At 43.0% G+C, this 17,087-nt stretch overlaps 2 protein-coding genes across 2 annotated transcripts; both read right to left on the reverse strand.

The window, feature by feature from the left end:
* Positions 1-316: 316 nt before the first annotated feature.
* On the reverse strand, positions 317-7,203 carry LOC140587623 (uncharacterized). Its single transcript, XM_072709011.1, has 2 exons — positions 7,192-7,203; positions 317-4,393 (listed from the first exon to the last, which is right to left on the reverse strand). The coding sequence occupies exon 2, from the start codon at positions 4,367-4,369 to the stop codon at positions 3,560-3,562; it is 810 nt and encodes a 269-aa protein (XP_072565112.1). The 5' UTR covers positions 4,370-4,393; positions 7,192-7,203; the 3' UTR covers positions 317-3,559.
* A 6,725-nt stretch (positions 7,204-13,928) lies between these two features.
* On the reverse strand, positions 13,929-16,856 carry LOC140587622 (cytohesin-2-like). Its single transcript, XM_072709010.1, has 2 exons — positions 16,720-16,856; positions 13,929-14,284 (listed from the first exon to the last, which is right to left on the reverse strand). The coding sequence occupies exons 1-2, from the start codon at positions 16,784-16,786 to the stop codon at positions 13,944-13,946; spliced, it is 408 nt and encodes a 135-aa protein (XP_072565111.1). The 5' UTR covers positions 16,787-16,856; the 3' UTR covers positions 13,929-13,943.
* Between the last annotated feature and the right edge of the window lie 231 nt (positions 16,857-17,087).

The following is a 17,087-nucleotide window of genomic DNA, read 5'->3' on the forward strand; positions in this document are numbered from 1 at the left end:
ACTGATTGATGAACATGGCTGATTTCATTTGACCATTTCAGTTTGAATCTGTTAAGGTAGTAGTGTAGTTTTTAGTGGCATGGACAGTATTCAGAGGACATTTGCTGTTTGCTGCTCATACTGGTTGCTTAAACTATGTGCTGGTCTAACTTACACAGCTTTACATTTATTCACATAATAAAAATCATCTATATGTTTAGTCCTCCCCTGAAGCAGATTAAAGACCTGGAATCACAGCTAAAAACATACCATTATTGATTCTGGAATTACCTTAATCCATACTAAATGTAATTATAAATAATGAAACTTCAAACAATAAAATGGTACTGAGATGATAATTTATTTTCCAAGTTTCCAAAATGTAGGTTGCACACCAGGGTTTCTCCTTTTCTCCAGACGTCCGCAGCTGCTGTGACTGTTGGATGAGTTTGCCCACTAACAAAGAAATGATCAGTCTATAATTGCAATGGTGGGTTTATTTGAACAGTGAGAGAAAATCCAGAAAAATGCATTTCAAAAAAGTTCAATTAATTCACATTTTCATGAATGAAATAAGTATTTGATCCCTTTGCAAAACGTCCTTTAGTAATAAACCTACCATTGAAATTATAGACTGATCAACAACAACAAACAACAAATTCATTTTTGTATAGCGCATTTTCACAAGCGCTTTACAGCATCCCCACCCAAAGCCCCCAGTGAGTAAGCCATAGGCGACAGTGGCAAGGAAAAACTCCCTAGAAGGAAGAAACCTTGGGAGGGACCAGACTCAAAGGGGGAGCCCATCCTCCAGGGGCCGGCAGGGAGAGTCAAATGATTCATTTCTTTGTTAGTGGGCAAACTTACAAAATCAGCATGGGTTCAAATAATTTTTTCCCTGACTGTAGACATGTACATTTTAAATATTTTATGTGCAATTTTTAAGCTTATTTCATTTTTAGCACACAAGTGCAATACACAAGTGCATTAGGCCAAACACATGGTTCAGAAACCTCCTACCCCACCTCACACGAGCCTCTCAGAATTACTCCACCTGAATTTCATCCCATTATTTAAAAAACTGAAGATGATTTAAACCAATGGAAAACCTACTATACATCTCTCATTAGTCGGGAGAAAAGCAACTATAAAAATGATCATATTACCAAAAATCAATTACCTTTTTACAATGATCCCAACTTAACCCACAACAAAATGGTTCATTAAATTCCATAATAACTACATTTATTTTAACACCTTGAATCAATCTGGCAACATTATAGAATCACAAAAATCAAGGTGGACTAGAAGCCTCAAATTTTCAAAATCACTATCTAGCAAATCAGCTACAGTATATCAACAACTGAATTCACCCAAACCAACAGAACAATTTACGGTTAGAAACAGAACAGTCAGTATGTAAAGAAATATCAATCTCTGATTTACCATTTCTAAATACCTCCGTAAAACACCATAACGGCTTTTGCAATGGTCACTTCAACAACTTTAACAGCCTGGTGGCAAATCAACAAAATCTTCAAATTAACAAGAAAACCTTGTAAATACAATCCAATTTTGAACAACCCGGACTTTCCAATCAACAAAACTCCACTTTTTTAGTACCTGGAAACAAAAGGGTATGAAACACCTTCACCATGTTTTCAAGAATAACACATTTGTCGACTTTCAACAATAAGTGCAAAAGAATGACATTGGGAAAGAACAAAAACGCCAGTACCTCCAAATAGTCTCTTCTTAAATGTAAAAGCACCTACTCAAAGAATACACATCCATGGAATTTATGACCATGCAGCACCAAACCCCACACTTCAAAAAAGTTTGGGGCTCATTTACCACCGCACTGGACTTGCCTGTAAACTAAACACACGGAACGACACACATAATTACTCTCATACACACACACAGACACACACATTGGCACTACAGCTCCCCAATGCAATCATAGCCTAACTGCTGCATCTCATAAGCTCTCACACCTTCACAGAAAACCTCTAAATATCCTAGTGACTGTGTGGCTTTGCATTGTCTTGTCCTGTCTTGTCTGTCTACGTCAATCTGCACTGTCTTACAACGTCATGTCATGTCTGTCTTACCTGCCATGTCATATTTGTCCATTGGTTTACCGTTATGTCATAATAGGGGTTGGGTGTCCTCCACCGACCTGCCCCAGCCGGAAAAAGAAGAAGAGGCGTAGGGGAAAAGGAGAGGAAGCCGCCCCGACGCTCTTCCTGGGAGCCTGCTCTCTGCTACCTGCTGGGGAGTTCGCCAGTGAGCCCGCCTAGGAGGACTCCGCCGCTGCCCACCTGGTGAGCTGCCACCTGGAGAAGCCGCCTCCATTGGAGGCGTACCATTATCGGCCGGAGCGTCTGGGGTAAGGGGGAATACACGCCGTGAGAGAATGCATTCCGCGGATCCCCAGAGCCCTTAAAGGGACAGCTCCGGACCTGCCAGCACCGCCTGCTGCTGCCGCCGCTTTGCCAGCGGCACCGCCTGTCTTGCCTGACCCACCTGTCCTGCCTGTCCCGCCTGACCCACCTTTTCTGCCTGCAGTCCCTGCAGCTGCCACCGCTCTGCCTGCGGCACCCGCCGAGGCGCCCCCTGCTGGCCGCACACCCGAGGTGCCTGCAGAGGCGTCCCCTGCTGGCCACGTGTCGGTGGCGCCCGCCGAGGCGCCCCCTGCTGGCCAAGTGATGGCAGCGCCCACCAAGGCGCCCCCTGCTGGCCACGTGATGGCAGCGCCCGTCGAGGCGCCCCCTGCTGGCCGCACGCCCGAGGCGCCCGCCGAGGCGCCCCCTGCTGACCACGTGACGGCGGCGCCCACCAAGGCGCCCCCTGCTGGCCACGTGTCGGCGGCGCCCGCCGAGGCGCCCCCTGCTGGCCAAGTGATGGCAGTGCCTGCCAAGGCGCCCCCTGCTGGCCACACACCTGCGGCCCTGCCTGAGGCCGCCGCTCTGCCCGCGGTCCTGCCTGAGGCCGCCTCTCCCGTCCTGCCCAGCTCGCCCGTCCTGCCTATCCAGCCCGTCCAGCCTGCGGCCACGCCCGCGGCTCTGGCTGCCCCGCCTGCAGCCACGCCGGCTGCCTCTTTAGAGACCCTGACTCCTGTCCTCCCTGCACTGACCTCCCTCATGACTCTTTCTCTCTTACCCCACCGTGACCGACACCCCTCGGGACCCTGCCTTTCAGTGTCCCGCAAGGGAAGGGGACACAGGCATCGGGCCCGGGTCCCGCCCGCCCTGCCCCCTGGCTCGCCCGTTCGGCCCCTGGCTGTCGCTCGGTGGCTGCCTGCAGGTCCTCCGGCTCTGGGTCGGCGGTCCCCTCCGGGTCCCCCCCCCGGTGCCTCGGTGCCGGTCCTCGGTCCCGGCTCCGGCGCCGTGTCGGCCGCCTCCGGGCCGCCCTGCTCCAGCTTGGCGTCGGACGGCGCCTTCTCCGGCTCCGGCTGCGCCTCCGCCTGCCGCGGCTTCCCCCTCCTGCCTGCCTGCACCGGTGTTCCCTCCTACATACACTGTGATTACTGTATGCATTAACATTTCTAAGACTGAATTAACACCCGGCCTTTTAATTACTTCCTCTTTCGACATTTTCCAAAAGGCAGGAGACAGCAGAAGATGCGCCATTTTATCTTCTTCTTCTTCTTCTCCTGGCTCTTCTCAGTATTATCTCCAGAAAGATCTTCGGTATTCACACTGAATGGTCCTTCTTCTTCACTGTAGATCGTCTTGGCAGCATCAGCATCTTCTTTTATTTTATCTGTCTTCATCACGTCAGTGTCGTCCTCCTCCTCAGGTCCTTCTTCTGGTATAGTCACTAGCTGTGATCTGTCTTCAGATGCCACCATACATTGAAACCTGACCACTGTGGTAGCATCAGCATCTTCTGCCTCCTGGAATATCACATCAGTGTCTTCATCTTCTTCAGGTCCATCTTCCTGTAAAGCCTGCAGCCATATTCTGGCTACATATGCCGCCATGCATTGCCATCGGTCCACTATGGCAGCATCAGTGTCTTCTGCCTCCTGAAGTGCCTCATCTGTTTCATCCTCTTCCTCAAGTTCTTCCTCCTGGATGGGTTCTAGCCGCGTTCTGCCTCCTTGTGACACCATATATTCTACAGAATTTCCAGAACTTTTCTCTCCTCCTGCCTTAACCTCCTCCACAGTCACTCCCCCCTCACATACATTCTCCTCTCCATTTAGCATATTCATCATACTGATATCAGCCTCTGTCCCCTCCATCACAAATCCCCCCTTAACCCCCCCAGCCTGGACAGTGGGGGGTGTCACTGGTGAGAACTCCTCCATACTGTACCTTCTCCCCAGTCGATCACCTCGTCCCACAGGTTCCAGGCTTCCCAGTGGTGGGTGTCGGTCCATGGAACAGCTCTCTGAATCCGCTCTCTGGGGAATAAATGACAGATAGTTCACCAGTGTTTTACAATGATAATAAAGCGAACAAAGAGCTGACATTTCTTCAGAATCTAAGATTCTTCTGTATACCTTCAAATCGTACAAATCAAGGCAAAGAGACAGAAGAGCTGCCGGAAAGGCTACAGAAAACTTGGCTAAGATCCATCGATCGAAAGAACTTGAACGACGATACTGTCAAGAAGTGGCATGTTCTGTGTTCTGAGCAGGGGCGTAGATTTAGGGTGGACGGAGGGGATGTGTCCCCACCAATATCCTCCGACCATTGAAATGTCCCCACCAATAATTTAATCCACTTAAAAAAAAAAAACAATCGTGCTGTCAACATTAACCTAGACACGCAGAAAGGGATAAATCACGTTCTCTCCTTGAGTCCTCCCGCCCCCAAAACACATATGAACATTTTGATTGGCTGTGCATTTCCCTGCTATCATGTGAGAGGCTGTGGCTGCGTTCAGATACAAGCAGCGCCAAATGCAGTGGATTTTTTTCCCCGTGCAAGAAGGTGTGTTGGGTGACACATGTGAGGATGGCGGCAGCAAAAAAAAAAGAAGCTGGACATAAGGAGCTTTTTTTCAAAGAAAAGTGTAAGTCACTTCAAGTTCGCTAGTGAATCCATCAAAGTCCATCAAAGTAACGACAACAATTAACGTTAATGCTAGTGGGGTTTTTTTTTTACCGCTTTGACGCACATTCATTATAGCAGGGCAGGCTATAGTCTGTGAATACGGACTTAAAACTAACAGCAGATTAAACAGCTAAATGTAAAAGTATAAATATGATCCCTGTCAGTTCTCCTAATCTAATGACTACTATTTGTCAGAAATCAGTCTTGTGAAAGAAATTGATATGCTACATACTAATATTGCCATGGCTAGAATTTTATTGACAGTTCACCAATAGACAATACACTTCGCACAAATAGTTTTTAAAATGCATTCACTGACTTGGCAAACAATGATTTGATTCGAGATTTGCACACTAAGACTCAGAAAAAGTGAAATAAAATGATTGCTGTTTAAATGGCATGTGTTTATCCTGTTTTGTCAGGTGACAGAATCTAAACAACTGTGCTGTGTATCAGACAGTGATGGAGAGAAGGGGTCACAGGTGATGTTGAACGATGACTTGATATTATTATACCTAGTTGTCCTAAGATTTAACATTGTTACCAATAATAGGCTGAGGCATTCTCTGTCAATGCTCATAAGGAATCCCTCAATGTTTTTTTATTAGGGGACAGAAGCAGATCAGCCATGTTGTAGTTTAGGTGAAGAGGCAAGGTCACAGGAGGTGAATCTGAATGTTGATTATATATGACATATAATATGTGTGTGTGTATTATACATGTTGATTATACTAATATTTAACATTATGAGGAGTGATAGGCTGAGGATGTAAGTGATTCATTAGTGTTTTTGGCAAAAGTTTTGAACTGACATGTCTCACTTTTTTGTCACGCTATTTCATCAGGTGACAATCCTGTCAGGTACTAGTGCAGTCAGAGGGGAAGAGTTAGGGTCAAAGGTGAGGCCTATTAAAGGCATTGTCCAGCCCCCAAAAAAACTTTACTCACTATTTACTTTTTAATTTAACTTAATGAATTGCATTTCGAGTGGATTAATATCAATCGAAGCATTGCTAGTATTAATGTAAAGTGATTTTGCATTTTGCAGCATATTAAAAAAACATGCATTCCGTGGACGGAGTTGGGGTGGCGGGGTTGGTGGGTGGGGCAGGGGATGGGGGGGGGGATGGAGTCATAGGTCCCCACTAATGTCCAGAGCAAATCTACGCCCTTGGTTCTGAGAATGGGCCGCATTTCAGTTAAATGCATTAAAAATGCATATTCATTTAATTTTGAGCATTTTGTAATTTATATTTTGCTGGAAGGAAAAAATCCGATGTAGGCTAATTTGTAACAAAATAGATTGAGAGATTGTATTCTATGTATTTAAAATACTTAAAATAAAATGCCATTTTAAGAACGTTCATTGCTAGGCTTACAGACTTTTAAATACAGCCTATCGCCATCCTTCGCATTATTCCAAGGAAAGAAACTGCTTTGATGATCGGCTCAAATTACCTATTAATATATGCAGTAAAATAGGCATATATTGCTGACTGAATGTCAGTATAGGACGATTAGCAAACAGCAGTTGTGTGCTGTAGAACTTGTAAATGAACTCGCTAGCCTCCTAAGGCTAGTGGCATTCTAAATTAAGTTCTTTTCAACAGACATGCTCAGGCAGTGGCATCTTTTGGTGTGTCATATATGGAAACCTTCATTAGCGATAAATCTGGCTAGCTAGCTTTGTTCCTAAGGACAAAGTTAATTTCTATGATCTAAACTTGGGAGTCTTATAGCCACTGAGCTTGTGTAAAAGGGAGAACCGACTGGTGAACTTGACGTTGCATATCATCTGCGTCGCAGTTGCTGGTCCCGTTTGTATTTTTGAGTATATATCTAAATAACAGTTTCTTTGAGTTTATGTTGGCACCCTACTGAAAGGCAAAGCTGGGAATTCACGCATTATGATAATTTAAGAAAGCGTTACGGTGCGCCTGCAGTTACACTTTATGGCTAAGTGTGTGGTAGATTACTTTCTTCAAATGATACGAAGAAATGCCTGTCCCATTTGCCTGAACAAAATACAGCTTTTCATAGTCCTGAGCACTCGTTATACATTTAGTTTATACGAAACTTTCTTTAACATAGAAAAGAAATACAGAACTTTATGCAACTGTGCGACGGACGAATCTGACATTACCTGGTAAAATGGCCGCTACGCACAAATCGTGACGTAATACGCATGTAACTTAATACAACCCATTGAATGCCCAGATGAATACTACCGAGAACTGAGTTAACGCTGATGAAACTAAGAGTATTTGAAAGTGTTAATTTTGTGTAACATTGTAAATAGACATCATGATAAGCCTGAAGAATGTATAGCCTACTCCAAAAGCAATGCCCCAAATTGTTTCAACAATTTACCATCCTGTACAGTAGGGGGTCCCAACTTCCGGTCAGGGTTCCGATACCGTCCGCGCTCAGAATTCCACCGGGCGGCGGAGAAGTGGGGGTAGAGGTGCCAGCCGTCCCGTTTATTATGGGATCGCGCGGTTTTGGAAAGAAATCCGCCCGTATTGATGCACGGAAATACGCGATTAGCCCCGCATGTCCGTATACACTGGCAATCTCCCGTCGCTCGGCGTGGGAACCCCGGCAAATTATACCGCCGTCTTACCGATCCCTGGCATTTTTCTACGACGGAAACCGATCCCGGGACATCGAAAGGTTGGGAAGCCCTACTAAACTAGCATGTTTGAGATGAATTTACTAACCAAATAGTCTGTCATTATTTAAATATTAGCAACCCCACTGATAATAAAGACCACTGTACTTTAAATTATGTTAAAATATGCAATAAGTTTACCGTATTATAGACATTTCATATGTTAAATATAGTATAAAAGGCTAAATAATCAAAGTAGCTCAACATCAGTTGAAGAATAAAAAAGATATTTTGGAGAGATAACATTCTACTCACCTCTGCGCCATTGTCACTCGGAGAGTTTGTTGTGTTTTAAACGGTAAAGATTGTTTACGTTGTTTCTATGGAAACTGCTCTGACTGTCCGCTTGACCGTAATATAAAGGTATGTATGTAGTAATTGGCTGATTGCAGATTTGATTCCTATGCAGTAATCGGCCATTGATCTCTTGGACCCTCTGTGCTGCTGTCACCTGCATAGAATCAGCTGTTATGTTTGATTACATTACATTCAAGCCAAACTGTAAAAGTACAGGATTTAAGCTTAGATTTTAATTATTAACAGGACCGTGGCAAACAAAAAATATATGTTATTGATCCCATGAAGAAAGTCTTAATTTTTCTCCTTCTTTTAGTCCCTAAATAATCTGTCAGCTCTTGTTGTGTTCAGTTTCTGTCAGCTCTTGCTGTGTTGTGATTCATCTGCACTCAAAGTATTGGTCAGATGAGAAGGTACAAGTGAAATACACACTTCCCTAATAATTTTGCACACAGTGCATAACACTGCACTTTTTAATACATTGTATGGCAGAACAGACTGCAAAACTGTAGTCTCAATGGAAAGCTGGATGAAATTCCTAGGGTGGCGTAGTCAGCTGTCCACTGAGTCTACGTACAGTTTTGCAGTCCGCTCTGTCACAGTCTTGACGCAGTTGGCAGGATCATCGACCTGAGAGCAGAGACATTCAGTGTGAATGACTCTTCGGTCGTTGTTGTTCTTTTTTGAATGACTTTTGTATTCTTATCCATCTCATTTTTTTTCTCTTTGTATGCTCATTATTTAGCCAGTACAGCTGTTTTTATTGTAGTATATGTGGGACAAAACAGTAGTGAGTACCAGCCATTGGCAAGTCCCTTGGTTACCGGTTCCACTTCATCTGTTCTTTGGTGGTCCCCTTGAGCTGTGGAGATCTGCAGTTGGACCTCTTTCCAGTGTTCTGCAGCCAGATCCTCTTCAGGCGCACGGAAGCGGAAGTTGGCGAAGTGAGATGCAGCAGTAGGCCTATGTGTGAAATTGACCGGAGTACGGGGAGTAAAGGCTATCGTTTTGTTTAATAAAACTTGTCCGTGTATTTTCTCATATGTGAGAACATCACAACTGCCACAATGTGCACGTGTGCCCTATTCAAACAATAAAGAGAAACTGCATGCAGCACTGAAAAACTATTCCATGGCCAAAAAAAATTAAAACATTCTTTTCATATCAGAAGCTAGTCTCTGGCTGAAATTTCAACAATAGGCACCGAACGAGAAATCTTAAGAGTGCATACTTGGATTTGAATATCCGCATGTACTGTGGAACTAAAAAGCATCATAACATATATAATTACGTAAATGAACAACAAATCCGTTGCATTTTGCTTAATAGTTTTGCAAGTTGCCATAATTTATATTTAGTTTATAATATGAAGCACCCAAGCTAAGTTTGTTTATGTTGAAATAATACTCAAGATACTTAAGTCTTAAGTTTTTGGCAGGATGGCATGGACGTCCAATGAGAAACCGACTATCATTCAGAATTGTGGAGCCGATATTTACACTGAAAAACTATTACAATTTATCTAAGCATTTTGACTCTCATGGTTAAAACAATGCTGATTGTACTTTTCATTGTCACTGACCGGTCGTTTTTCTTTGTTGTGCTGTGCAGCGGGATGTTTCACAAACATATGCAAATTAAGACCCTTTGCACGCTGATTTTCAATGCTCAGCAGAGATACCAGGTCCGCGGTTTTCCTGCCCAATTGTGTTATTTTGAAAACATAGTTTCAGGTAAATATTAGGAGGTCGTGGGTTGCGGATTTTTGGGCTGATTTCATAATGTTTCACAGCAGCGGACTGCAAGGGGAAAAAGAACTTAATTATTATCAATGCAAGTGGCTCCTAATCCTGAGTAATACTGAATCGCTAGCCACCTAAAATCAGAGATAGATGCACACGGAAAGCAGGGCTGCCAACTCCCACGCATCTGGCGTGACATTCACGCGTTCAGACGCTCACGCAAGGAATCTTACAGCAAATCTATATTATTCCACTATAAGCCTAAATGTAGCTACATCAGAAGCATTGGTGTAGTTTGCAAACCCTACTGACCATTTAGAACAGGTTTCACCAACATGGTGCCCATGGGCACCAGGATGCCCCCAAGGACCACATGAGTCGCCCGCGGACCTGCTCTAAAAGTAGTACAACTCACCAGTGAGCAGTGTCTAAAATTAAATTTTATCCTGTTGCTATTCTTCTTTAATAACATTTACATTTATATAGATTTGAAAATGACAATATCTAAAAAAGTCGGGAGGGATGGGTGTGCGTGGGACCGCAGGCTGAATTTACAGTTGCTCTTCTGTCTTCTTTTAAGACACGTGTCAAACTCAAGGCCCGCGGGCCAAATCCGGCCCGCCGTGTAATTTTATGTGGCCCGGGAGAACTTAAAAGGCATTTGATTTTCTGGGGGGGAAGTCACAGTGATGGTAAACTACATCTCCCACAATGCAAGTCGGTTTTTTAAATCTGCGAAATGAACACACCCTGCTGCTAAATTGTATTGTTAGCTTTTACCTAAAACTGTTTTCTAACAAGTGACGGGGTTGAAATAAATCTACAAATATCCTCAAATGTCTAAGAAGAGAAAAATTGATGCGGAGGGAAAGTGAATACATGTTCATGCATCAAGGAGAAAAACCGGTTTGTCTTCTGTGCTGCACAATTTTTTGAGCTTAAGGAAGAAATTGCTCTTTTTATGAAAAGTAAAGGAAAACCCTCGCCCGAACTGTCAGACCCAAACTGGCTGTGTGATTTTGCTATGTTGTGTGACATAACGGAACATCTTGCCCAACTGAATCTGAGGCTGCAGGGACGCAAACAAGTCATTACACAGATGTCGGACATGATCACAGCTTTTCAGCGTAAACTTCACCGATGGAAGTCCCACCTGGAGCAGGACAATCTTGTCCACTTTCCTATCTGTCAGAGCATCTCAGCCTCAATATTCTTTGACATGTTGTTAGATAACTGTCTTTGCATTTAATTTTTATTTATTCAAGTGTACAAATATGTAGATAAATGTAAATAATCTTTGACATATTGTTAGATAACTGTCTTTGCATTTAATTTTTATTTATTCAAGTGTACAAATATGTAGATAAATGTAAATAATCTTTGACATATTGTTAGATAACTGTCTTTGCATTTAATTATTATTTATTCAATAATAAGTTGGCTACCAAAGTTAACCAGTTAATTAGTGAATCTGATCGACGGTTCTCTGACTTTAGAATGTAGCACTCAGACTTTGACATTTTTGCCATTATCATCGACATTGACAGTGTGCCTCATGTCCTTCAGATGGAGTTAATAGAGCTTCAAAGCAACAGTGGTCTGAGAGCAAAGGTCCAGGATGCTGCAATCAAGGACTTTTACCGCTTGCTAACAAAATTAGCAAACAAAAAAATTAGCAACAAAAATGACAAAATATACTAACATATATTTATTTTCATGTTCATGTAAAATATGCTTGTAATCACAAGGTCTATATATATTTGTACACAAAGAATATTTACATTTATACAGTCTTACAGTTCCTGGCCCTTTGAGGACAACCATAATGCTGATGTGGCCCGGGGTGAAAATGAGTTTGACACCCCTGTTTTAAGAGATCTGTTTCTTTTTTGCTGCCAGCATCTCATAAAAAGGGTCCACGCTCACAGCAGCAGTGATGCTGCGTATCCACTTGTCCTTCTCTTCAGGGCTTGGCGTCGAGAAGCGGTACACCGTGTGATGTCCTTCCACCACGCGGCCGTCCGCCTCTCTCTTGCAGGCTTTCATCCGCTGTCCGCAGTTGTTGGGGATGTAAAGTTCAAAGCAGTTAGGCTTCCTGGAATCCTTCACCTCACGGATGCTCAGGTTTTCCAGCGGAATGATCCCCCTGGGTTCCTTATCCGTACTGCGTCCAAAGTAATAAAGAACATAAGAACATAAGAACTATACAAACGAGAGGAGGCCATTCGGCCCATCGAGCTCGCTTGGGGAGAACTTAACTAATAGCTCAGAGTTGTTAAAATCTTATCTAGCTCTGATTTAAAGGAACCCAAGGATTCAGCTTGCACTACGTTATCAGGAAGACTATTCCATACTCTGACTACACGCTGTGTAAAGAAGTGCTTCCTTAAATCCAGTTTGAAATGTTCTCCCGCTAATTTCCACCTATGGCCACGAGTTCTTGTATTTGAACTAATGCTGAAGTAACTATTCGGTTGAACAGCATCCAAACCTGTTAGAATCTTATAGACCTGGATCATGTCCCCCCTCAGTCTCCTTTGCTTGAGGCTGAACAGATTTAGCTCAAATAACCTTTCCTCGTATGACATTCCTCTAAGACCAGGAATCATTCTTGTGGCCCTACGCTGCACCTTTTCTAAGGCCGCTATGTCCTTTTTAAGATATGGTGACCAAACCTGTACACAATATTCTAGGTGAGGTCTCACCAAGGAATTGTATAATCTTAGCATTACCTCCCTTGACTTAAACTCCACACACCTGGAGATGTACCCCAACATCCTATTGGCCTTTTTTATTGCTTCCCCACACTGGCGAGAATGAGACATGGAAGCATCAACATACACACCAAGGTCTTTCTCATAATCAGCTACCTTTATTTCAGTAGGTCCCATAAAATACCTGTACTTTATATTTCTGCTCCCTACATGGAGTACCTTACATTTGTCTATGTTAAATTTCATCTGCCAGGTGTCAGCCCAGTCACTAATTAAATTAAGATCCCGCTGTAGCTGCTGAGCCGCTAGTTCAGTATCTGCTACACCACCCACCTTGGTGTCATCTGCAAATTTCACCAGTTTACTGTATATATTGGTGTCTATATCATTTATGTAAATTAGGAACAAAAGTGGTCCTAAAATTGAACCCTGCGGTACCCCACTATGAACGCAGGCCCACTGTGACATCGAGCCTCTTATAACTACTCGCTGCTTCCTATCCGTTAACCAGTTATCAATCCAAGTCGCTACAGTTCCTAAAATACCTGTCGCTTTGAGTTTAAGTGAGAGCCTCTTGTGGGGAACAACATCAAAAGCCTTTTGGAAATCTAAATAGATGACATCATAGGCCTTCTTATCATCAACTTCCTGAGTAGCTTCCTCAAAAAACTCCAACAGATTTGTTAAACAGGATCTACCTCTCCTAAATCCATGCTGGCTATCCCTCAAAATGTTATTTGAGTCCAGGTAATCTACCATTTTCTCTTTGATTATAGCCTCCATAACTTTACCAGTTATACAAGTTAGACTGATTGGCCTATAGTTTGACAAATTACTTCTATCCCCTTTTTTGAAAATGGGCGTTATGTTGGCATGCTTCCAATCAGAAGGTACCACACCTTCAGATAAGGATTTTTGAAACAGTAATGTTAAGGGTCGGCAAATAATATCCCTCATCTCTTTTAACACTATAGGTAAGATGCCATCAGGGCCCTGTGATTTATTTATTTTGAGCTTAGCTAGGCTTTGCAAAACATCAGCTTCAGTTATATATATATTAGTTATAGACGATGTTGAATTAGTAATAAGAACTGGTAAGTTACTAGTGTCCTCGACAGTGAATACCCGTGCAAAACTATCATTGAACTCATTTACTATGTCAATGTCGTTTTCAATTATAAGACCCTTACTATCCTGCAGATTAGTAATTTCAGCTTTTAGAGCTCTTTTAGAGTTAAAATACTGGAAGAAACTTTTAACGTCATCCTTAGCCTCCAATGCGATCTTCCTTTCGACATTCCTTTTAGCTCGTCTAATGTCATTTTTTAATTCAGCCTGTAGATTTAGATACTCTTGCTTTATTATGTCATCATCAGTTATTTTCCATCTCTGGAACAAAGCCCTTTTCCTCCTTACTTTATACTTTATGTCCCTATTAAACCACCTAGGTTGCAATTTCCTAGATTTATTCTTATGTTCTTATGTTCTTATCCCCAATGGCTGTTTTGTTCAGCCCCTCTCCCTTGAATAGGAACTGGGCGATGTCCTCAGGGGTGTGCCGGAGAAGATCATTTTCCACTAAGAATTTGATACCCTTCTTAGGGTCCATGTTGAACTTCTTCCTTCCCGTGGCAACATGACTATTCTTTTTTAAGGATTTACTGCTCTTGGTGCTGGAGTTAAGGCCCTCAACTTCCTTGATGGCCTCTCTCAGCTCCTCCAGCAGCCTCTTGAGGTCCAGCAGAAAGGCTTTTTTCCACCGCCGGATGTCCTCCAGTTCAGAGAGCATCTCCGGACTCAGGTCCACAGGGACTGCAGGAGACAGAAAAAGGAGATCGTCAGGGGGTGTGGAGCTCAGCAGGTTGGGGATCTCTGCCCATTTGGTTGTTGGTTCAAATCCCATGGCAGGCAGAGTAATCGTAACACTGTTGAGCCCTTGAGCAAGTCCCTTAGCCCCAAGTGCTCTGACCCCAAGCTCTCCTCACTTCAGACAAAAGCATATGCTGAATATATGTGATCCCAAAGAGCAGTTACAGAAGACTGGAGTAACAATAAGATATTAACAATAAAAAGCATAAAAATGTTTAAATACATGTAGCATTTTCAACGATGACAAATCAAAACCAGAAAACCCTAAAATGTGAGGTAAGATCATGTCGTTAGGCTAAGGTTTTCCATTACAAAGTTTCCAAAACCTTATGATGCTTCATAGTCACAGGCATTTTAAAACAGTCACTGGGTAACAGGCTGTGTTCTAGGCTACGTGACCACATGCCTCTTTAGGATAATAAGCGACACATCAATCAGTTATTAGGTTCCACTTTTGCTGCTTCATTCTATAAAATAACCGTATTTGCGAAGCGGTGCTGGATGCCCTAGCTCGCGGAGGAGGTCACGTGGTCCGCATTCCCTCCCTATGCACACGTGATCAGCCCAATCACACCGAAATTTTCGGTTTGCTGCCCTTCGGGGAAACAATCTAAAGGGTGTTACAGGAAACGTGATCGATGCAAGAGCCAATGATGTTCTCCTGGTGCTTACCACTGTTTATGTTACCGTTATTGACGGAACAATGATGAACAATAATAAGAATTTATAAGCCATGATGACCGCACCATTAACGTGGAGCTGCACTGACGTCTGACTGACCCCGCCCCCTAGTAATGAAACAGCGGCGTTTAAACAATTTACGTTTACACCAAGTGCTTGTGACCAGTGGCCTGTACTACGAAGCGGGGTTACTGGCTTATCGGGGTAACTTGTCGGATTTAAGGTACCACAGTTTAAATGGACTTCTTATGCGTTCACTTACATTTTTGCCCAGACTACCTTAAATCCGACAAGTTACCCTGATAAGCCAGTAACCCCGCTTCGTAGTACAGGCAACAATTGTCTAATTAGTACAACAATTTCGCCGTCAATGCGGTACTTGTGTACTAAGTAGTAAGCATGTCAACGGGACAGTCGAAACAGAAAACAATAACATATAGTAAAAGGTCCACAGTCTAATACAGGGGTATTCAACTAAAATTTAAAGAGGTTCAGTTAGAGAAAAATTCTTGAAGCAAAGGTCCGGAAGATCATAATGTCTAACCATTTAATAGTGTGATATATATTTAAGTAGCCTATTAGTTGCATCAACATTCTATGTAATCAGTACCTGACTGTCAAATCAAATTAATTAAGTACAATTCAAAAACGTTTTTACATTATTTATTGTCACGTGACATAGAACTTCGGCCAGCTGGCTGGAGTGAGATTTTCAATTAGAGATGTCTGCACAAATGTAACAGTTCTTTACATTGTAAAGAAACCTTGTAAATAGTTTGCTTTTGTATTTAACCGTGTAAATACACTTTTGACGTAGCTAATTTTAGGTTTTATAATAGAATAATATAGATTTGCCGTAAGATTTCCAGCATGAGTCTGAAAGCGTGAGTGTCATGCCAGATGCTTGCGATTTGGCAACCGTGAAAACGTACATTTTTTGTTTCACATGAGTTTATTTATATAACAGATAACATTACTTTATACATAAGTTAAAATGCAGAAACTTCAACGAACATGAAATCAACAATAAACTACGTCTATTTATCCAACGTGTTATATAATACATATTGTATTTGAAAACTTTTCAGCTTTACGATTTCAGGAGAGCGCAGCCACTCTGTTAGGAACATTACGCTTTTTGTTTGCGGATGTTAGCTTCGCTGCTGCTATTAACACGAAAGGCACATACAGTAAGCGCAGACAAAGGGCTGCATACGCCGAACTATACTGTACGTCTTGCTTGGCGGTCAAAGGCGTTTGACGTTCATTGGCGTGGGAAACTTCGGTTCTACTGATAAACCACTACCGAAAAGACTACAAACGCTGTGCCGGTTAAAATAAAAGCGCCCCGTCAGGTTTTAAATAATAAGTAAATGTTTTGGCTGTCGGTCCGGGTCCGTATGGGACAGCTTCTGGGTCCGGACCCGGACCGCGGTCCGCCTGTTAGTGACTGCTGGTCTAATAGCTCGGTGCTCCACAAATTGTGTTGAGCCGAAAATGGGTGTGTCTAGGCGCATGGTTATCTTTAGTCCCGCTGTCATTGTGCTTTGAGGAGCGTGGCTTAGTCACACGCATGTTTCCGACATAGCGAAATAAGGCGCTCCGACAATATGTCTGTATCTAGCTAGATGGTGGGGTATCCCGTGGGTTTCTGCCTATGCCGTTTAATAGCTATGTCTTCAGACGGGTATACTCACTGTAGTCCGGATCATCCATTTTTGGCGTTTTGCTCGTAGGCAAATATGTATCAGTCTCGATAGTCATTGCAAATATCCTCTGGTCAACGAAATCAAATAAGAAGAAAGAAAGAATTATTCCGTCCGCGTCCAGAGAGACAGAGTATATAAAGGAAGGAGCAATGACGTATGTGACAGTTTTGACGCAATGCTTTCTAGCTCCTAGAACGCCAGTGTTCTGACGAGTTTAGCTACCTATCGTGACGTACTATCGAGTCTTTTTGCGCATGTGCAGTTCCACCGTTTGGGGTTAGGGTAACACCAGCCACTTTTTATTAAGGGTCCAAAGCATGAAATGCTTATGGAACCTTATTGTTTTTCTTAGGATT

The sequence above is a fragment of the Paramormyrops kingsleyae genome, chromosome 2, assembly GCF_048594095.1.
Source record: "Paramormyrops kingsleyae isolate MSU_618 chromosome 2, PKINGS_0.4, whole genome shotgun sequence".
NCBI classification, from domain to species: domain Eukaryota; kingdom Metazoa; phylum Chordata; class Actinopteri; order Osteoglossiformes; family Mormyridae; genus Paramormyrops; species Paramormyrops kingsleyae.

Bases quoted from the DNA above. Each gene is read 5' to 3' on its own strand.
- LOC140587622 (XM_072709010.1), bottom strand. From the start codon at position 16,786: ATGACTATCGAGACTGATACATATTTGCCTACGAGCAAAACGCCAAAA. The intron at 14,285-16,719 runs GTGAGTATACCC...TGTCTCCTGCAG, and splicing joins AATGGATGATCCGGACTACA to TCCCTGTGGACCTGAGTCCG.
- LOC140587623 (XM_072709011.1), bottom strand. From the start codon at position 4,369: ATGGACCGACACCCACCACTGGGAAGCCTGGAACCTGTGGGACGAGGT.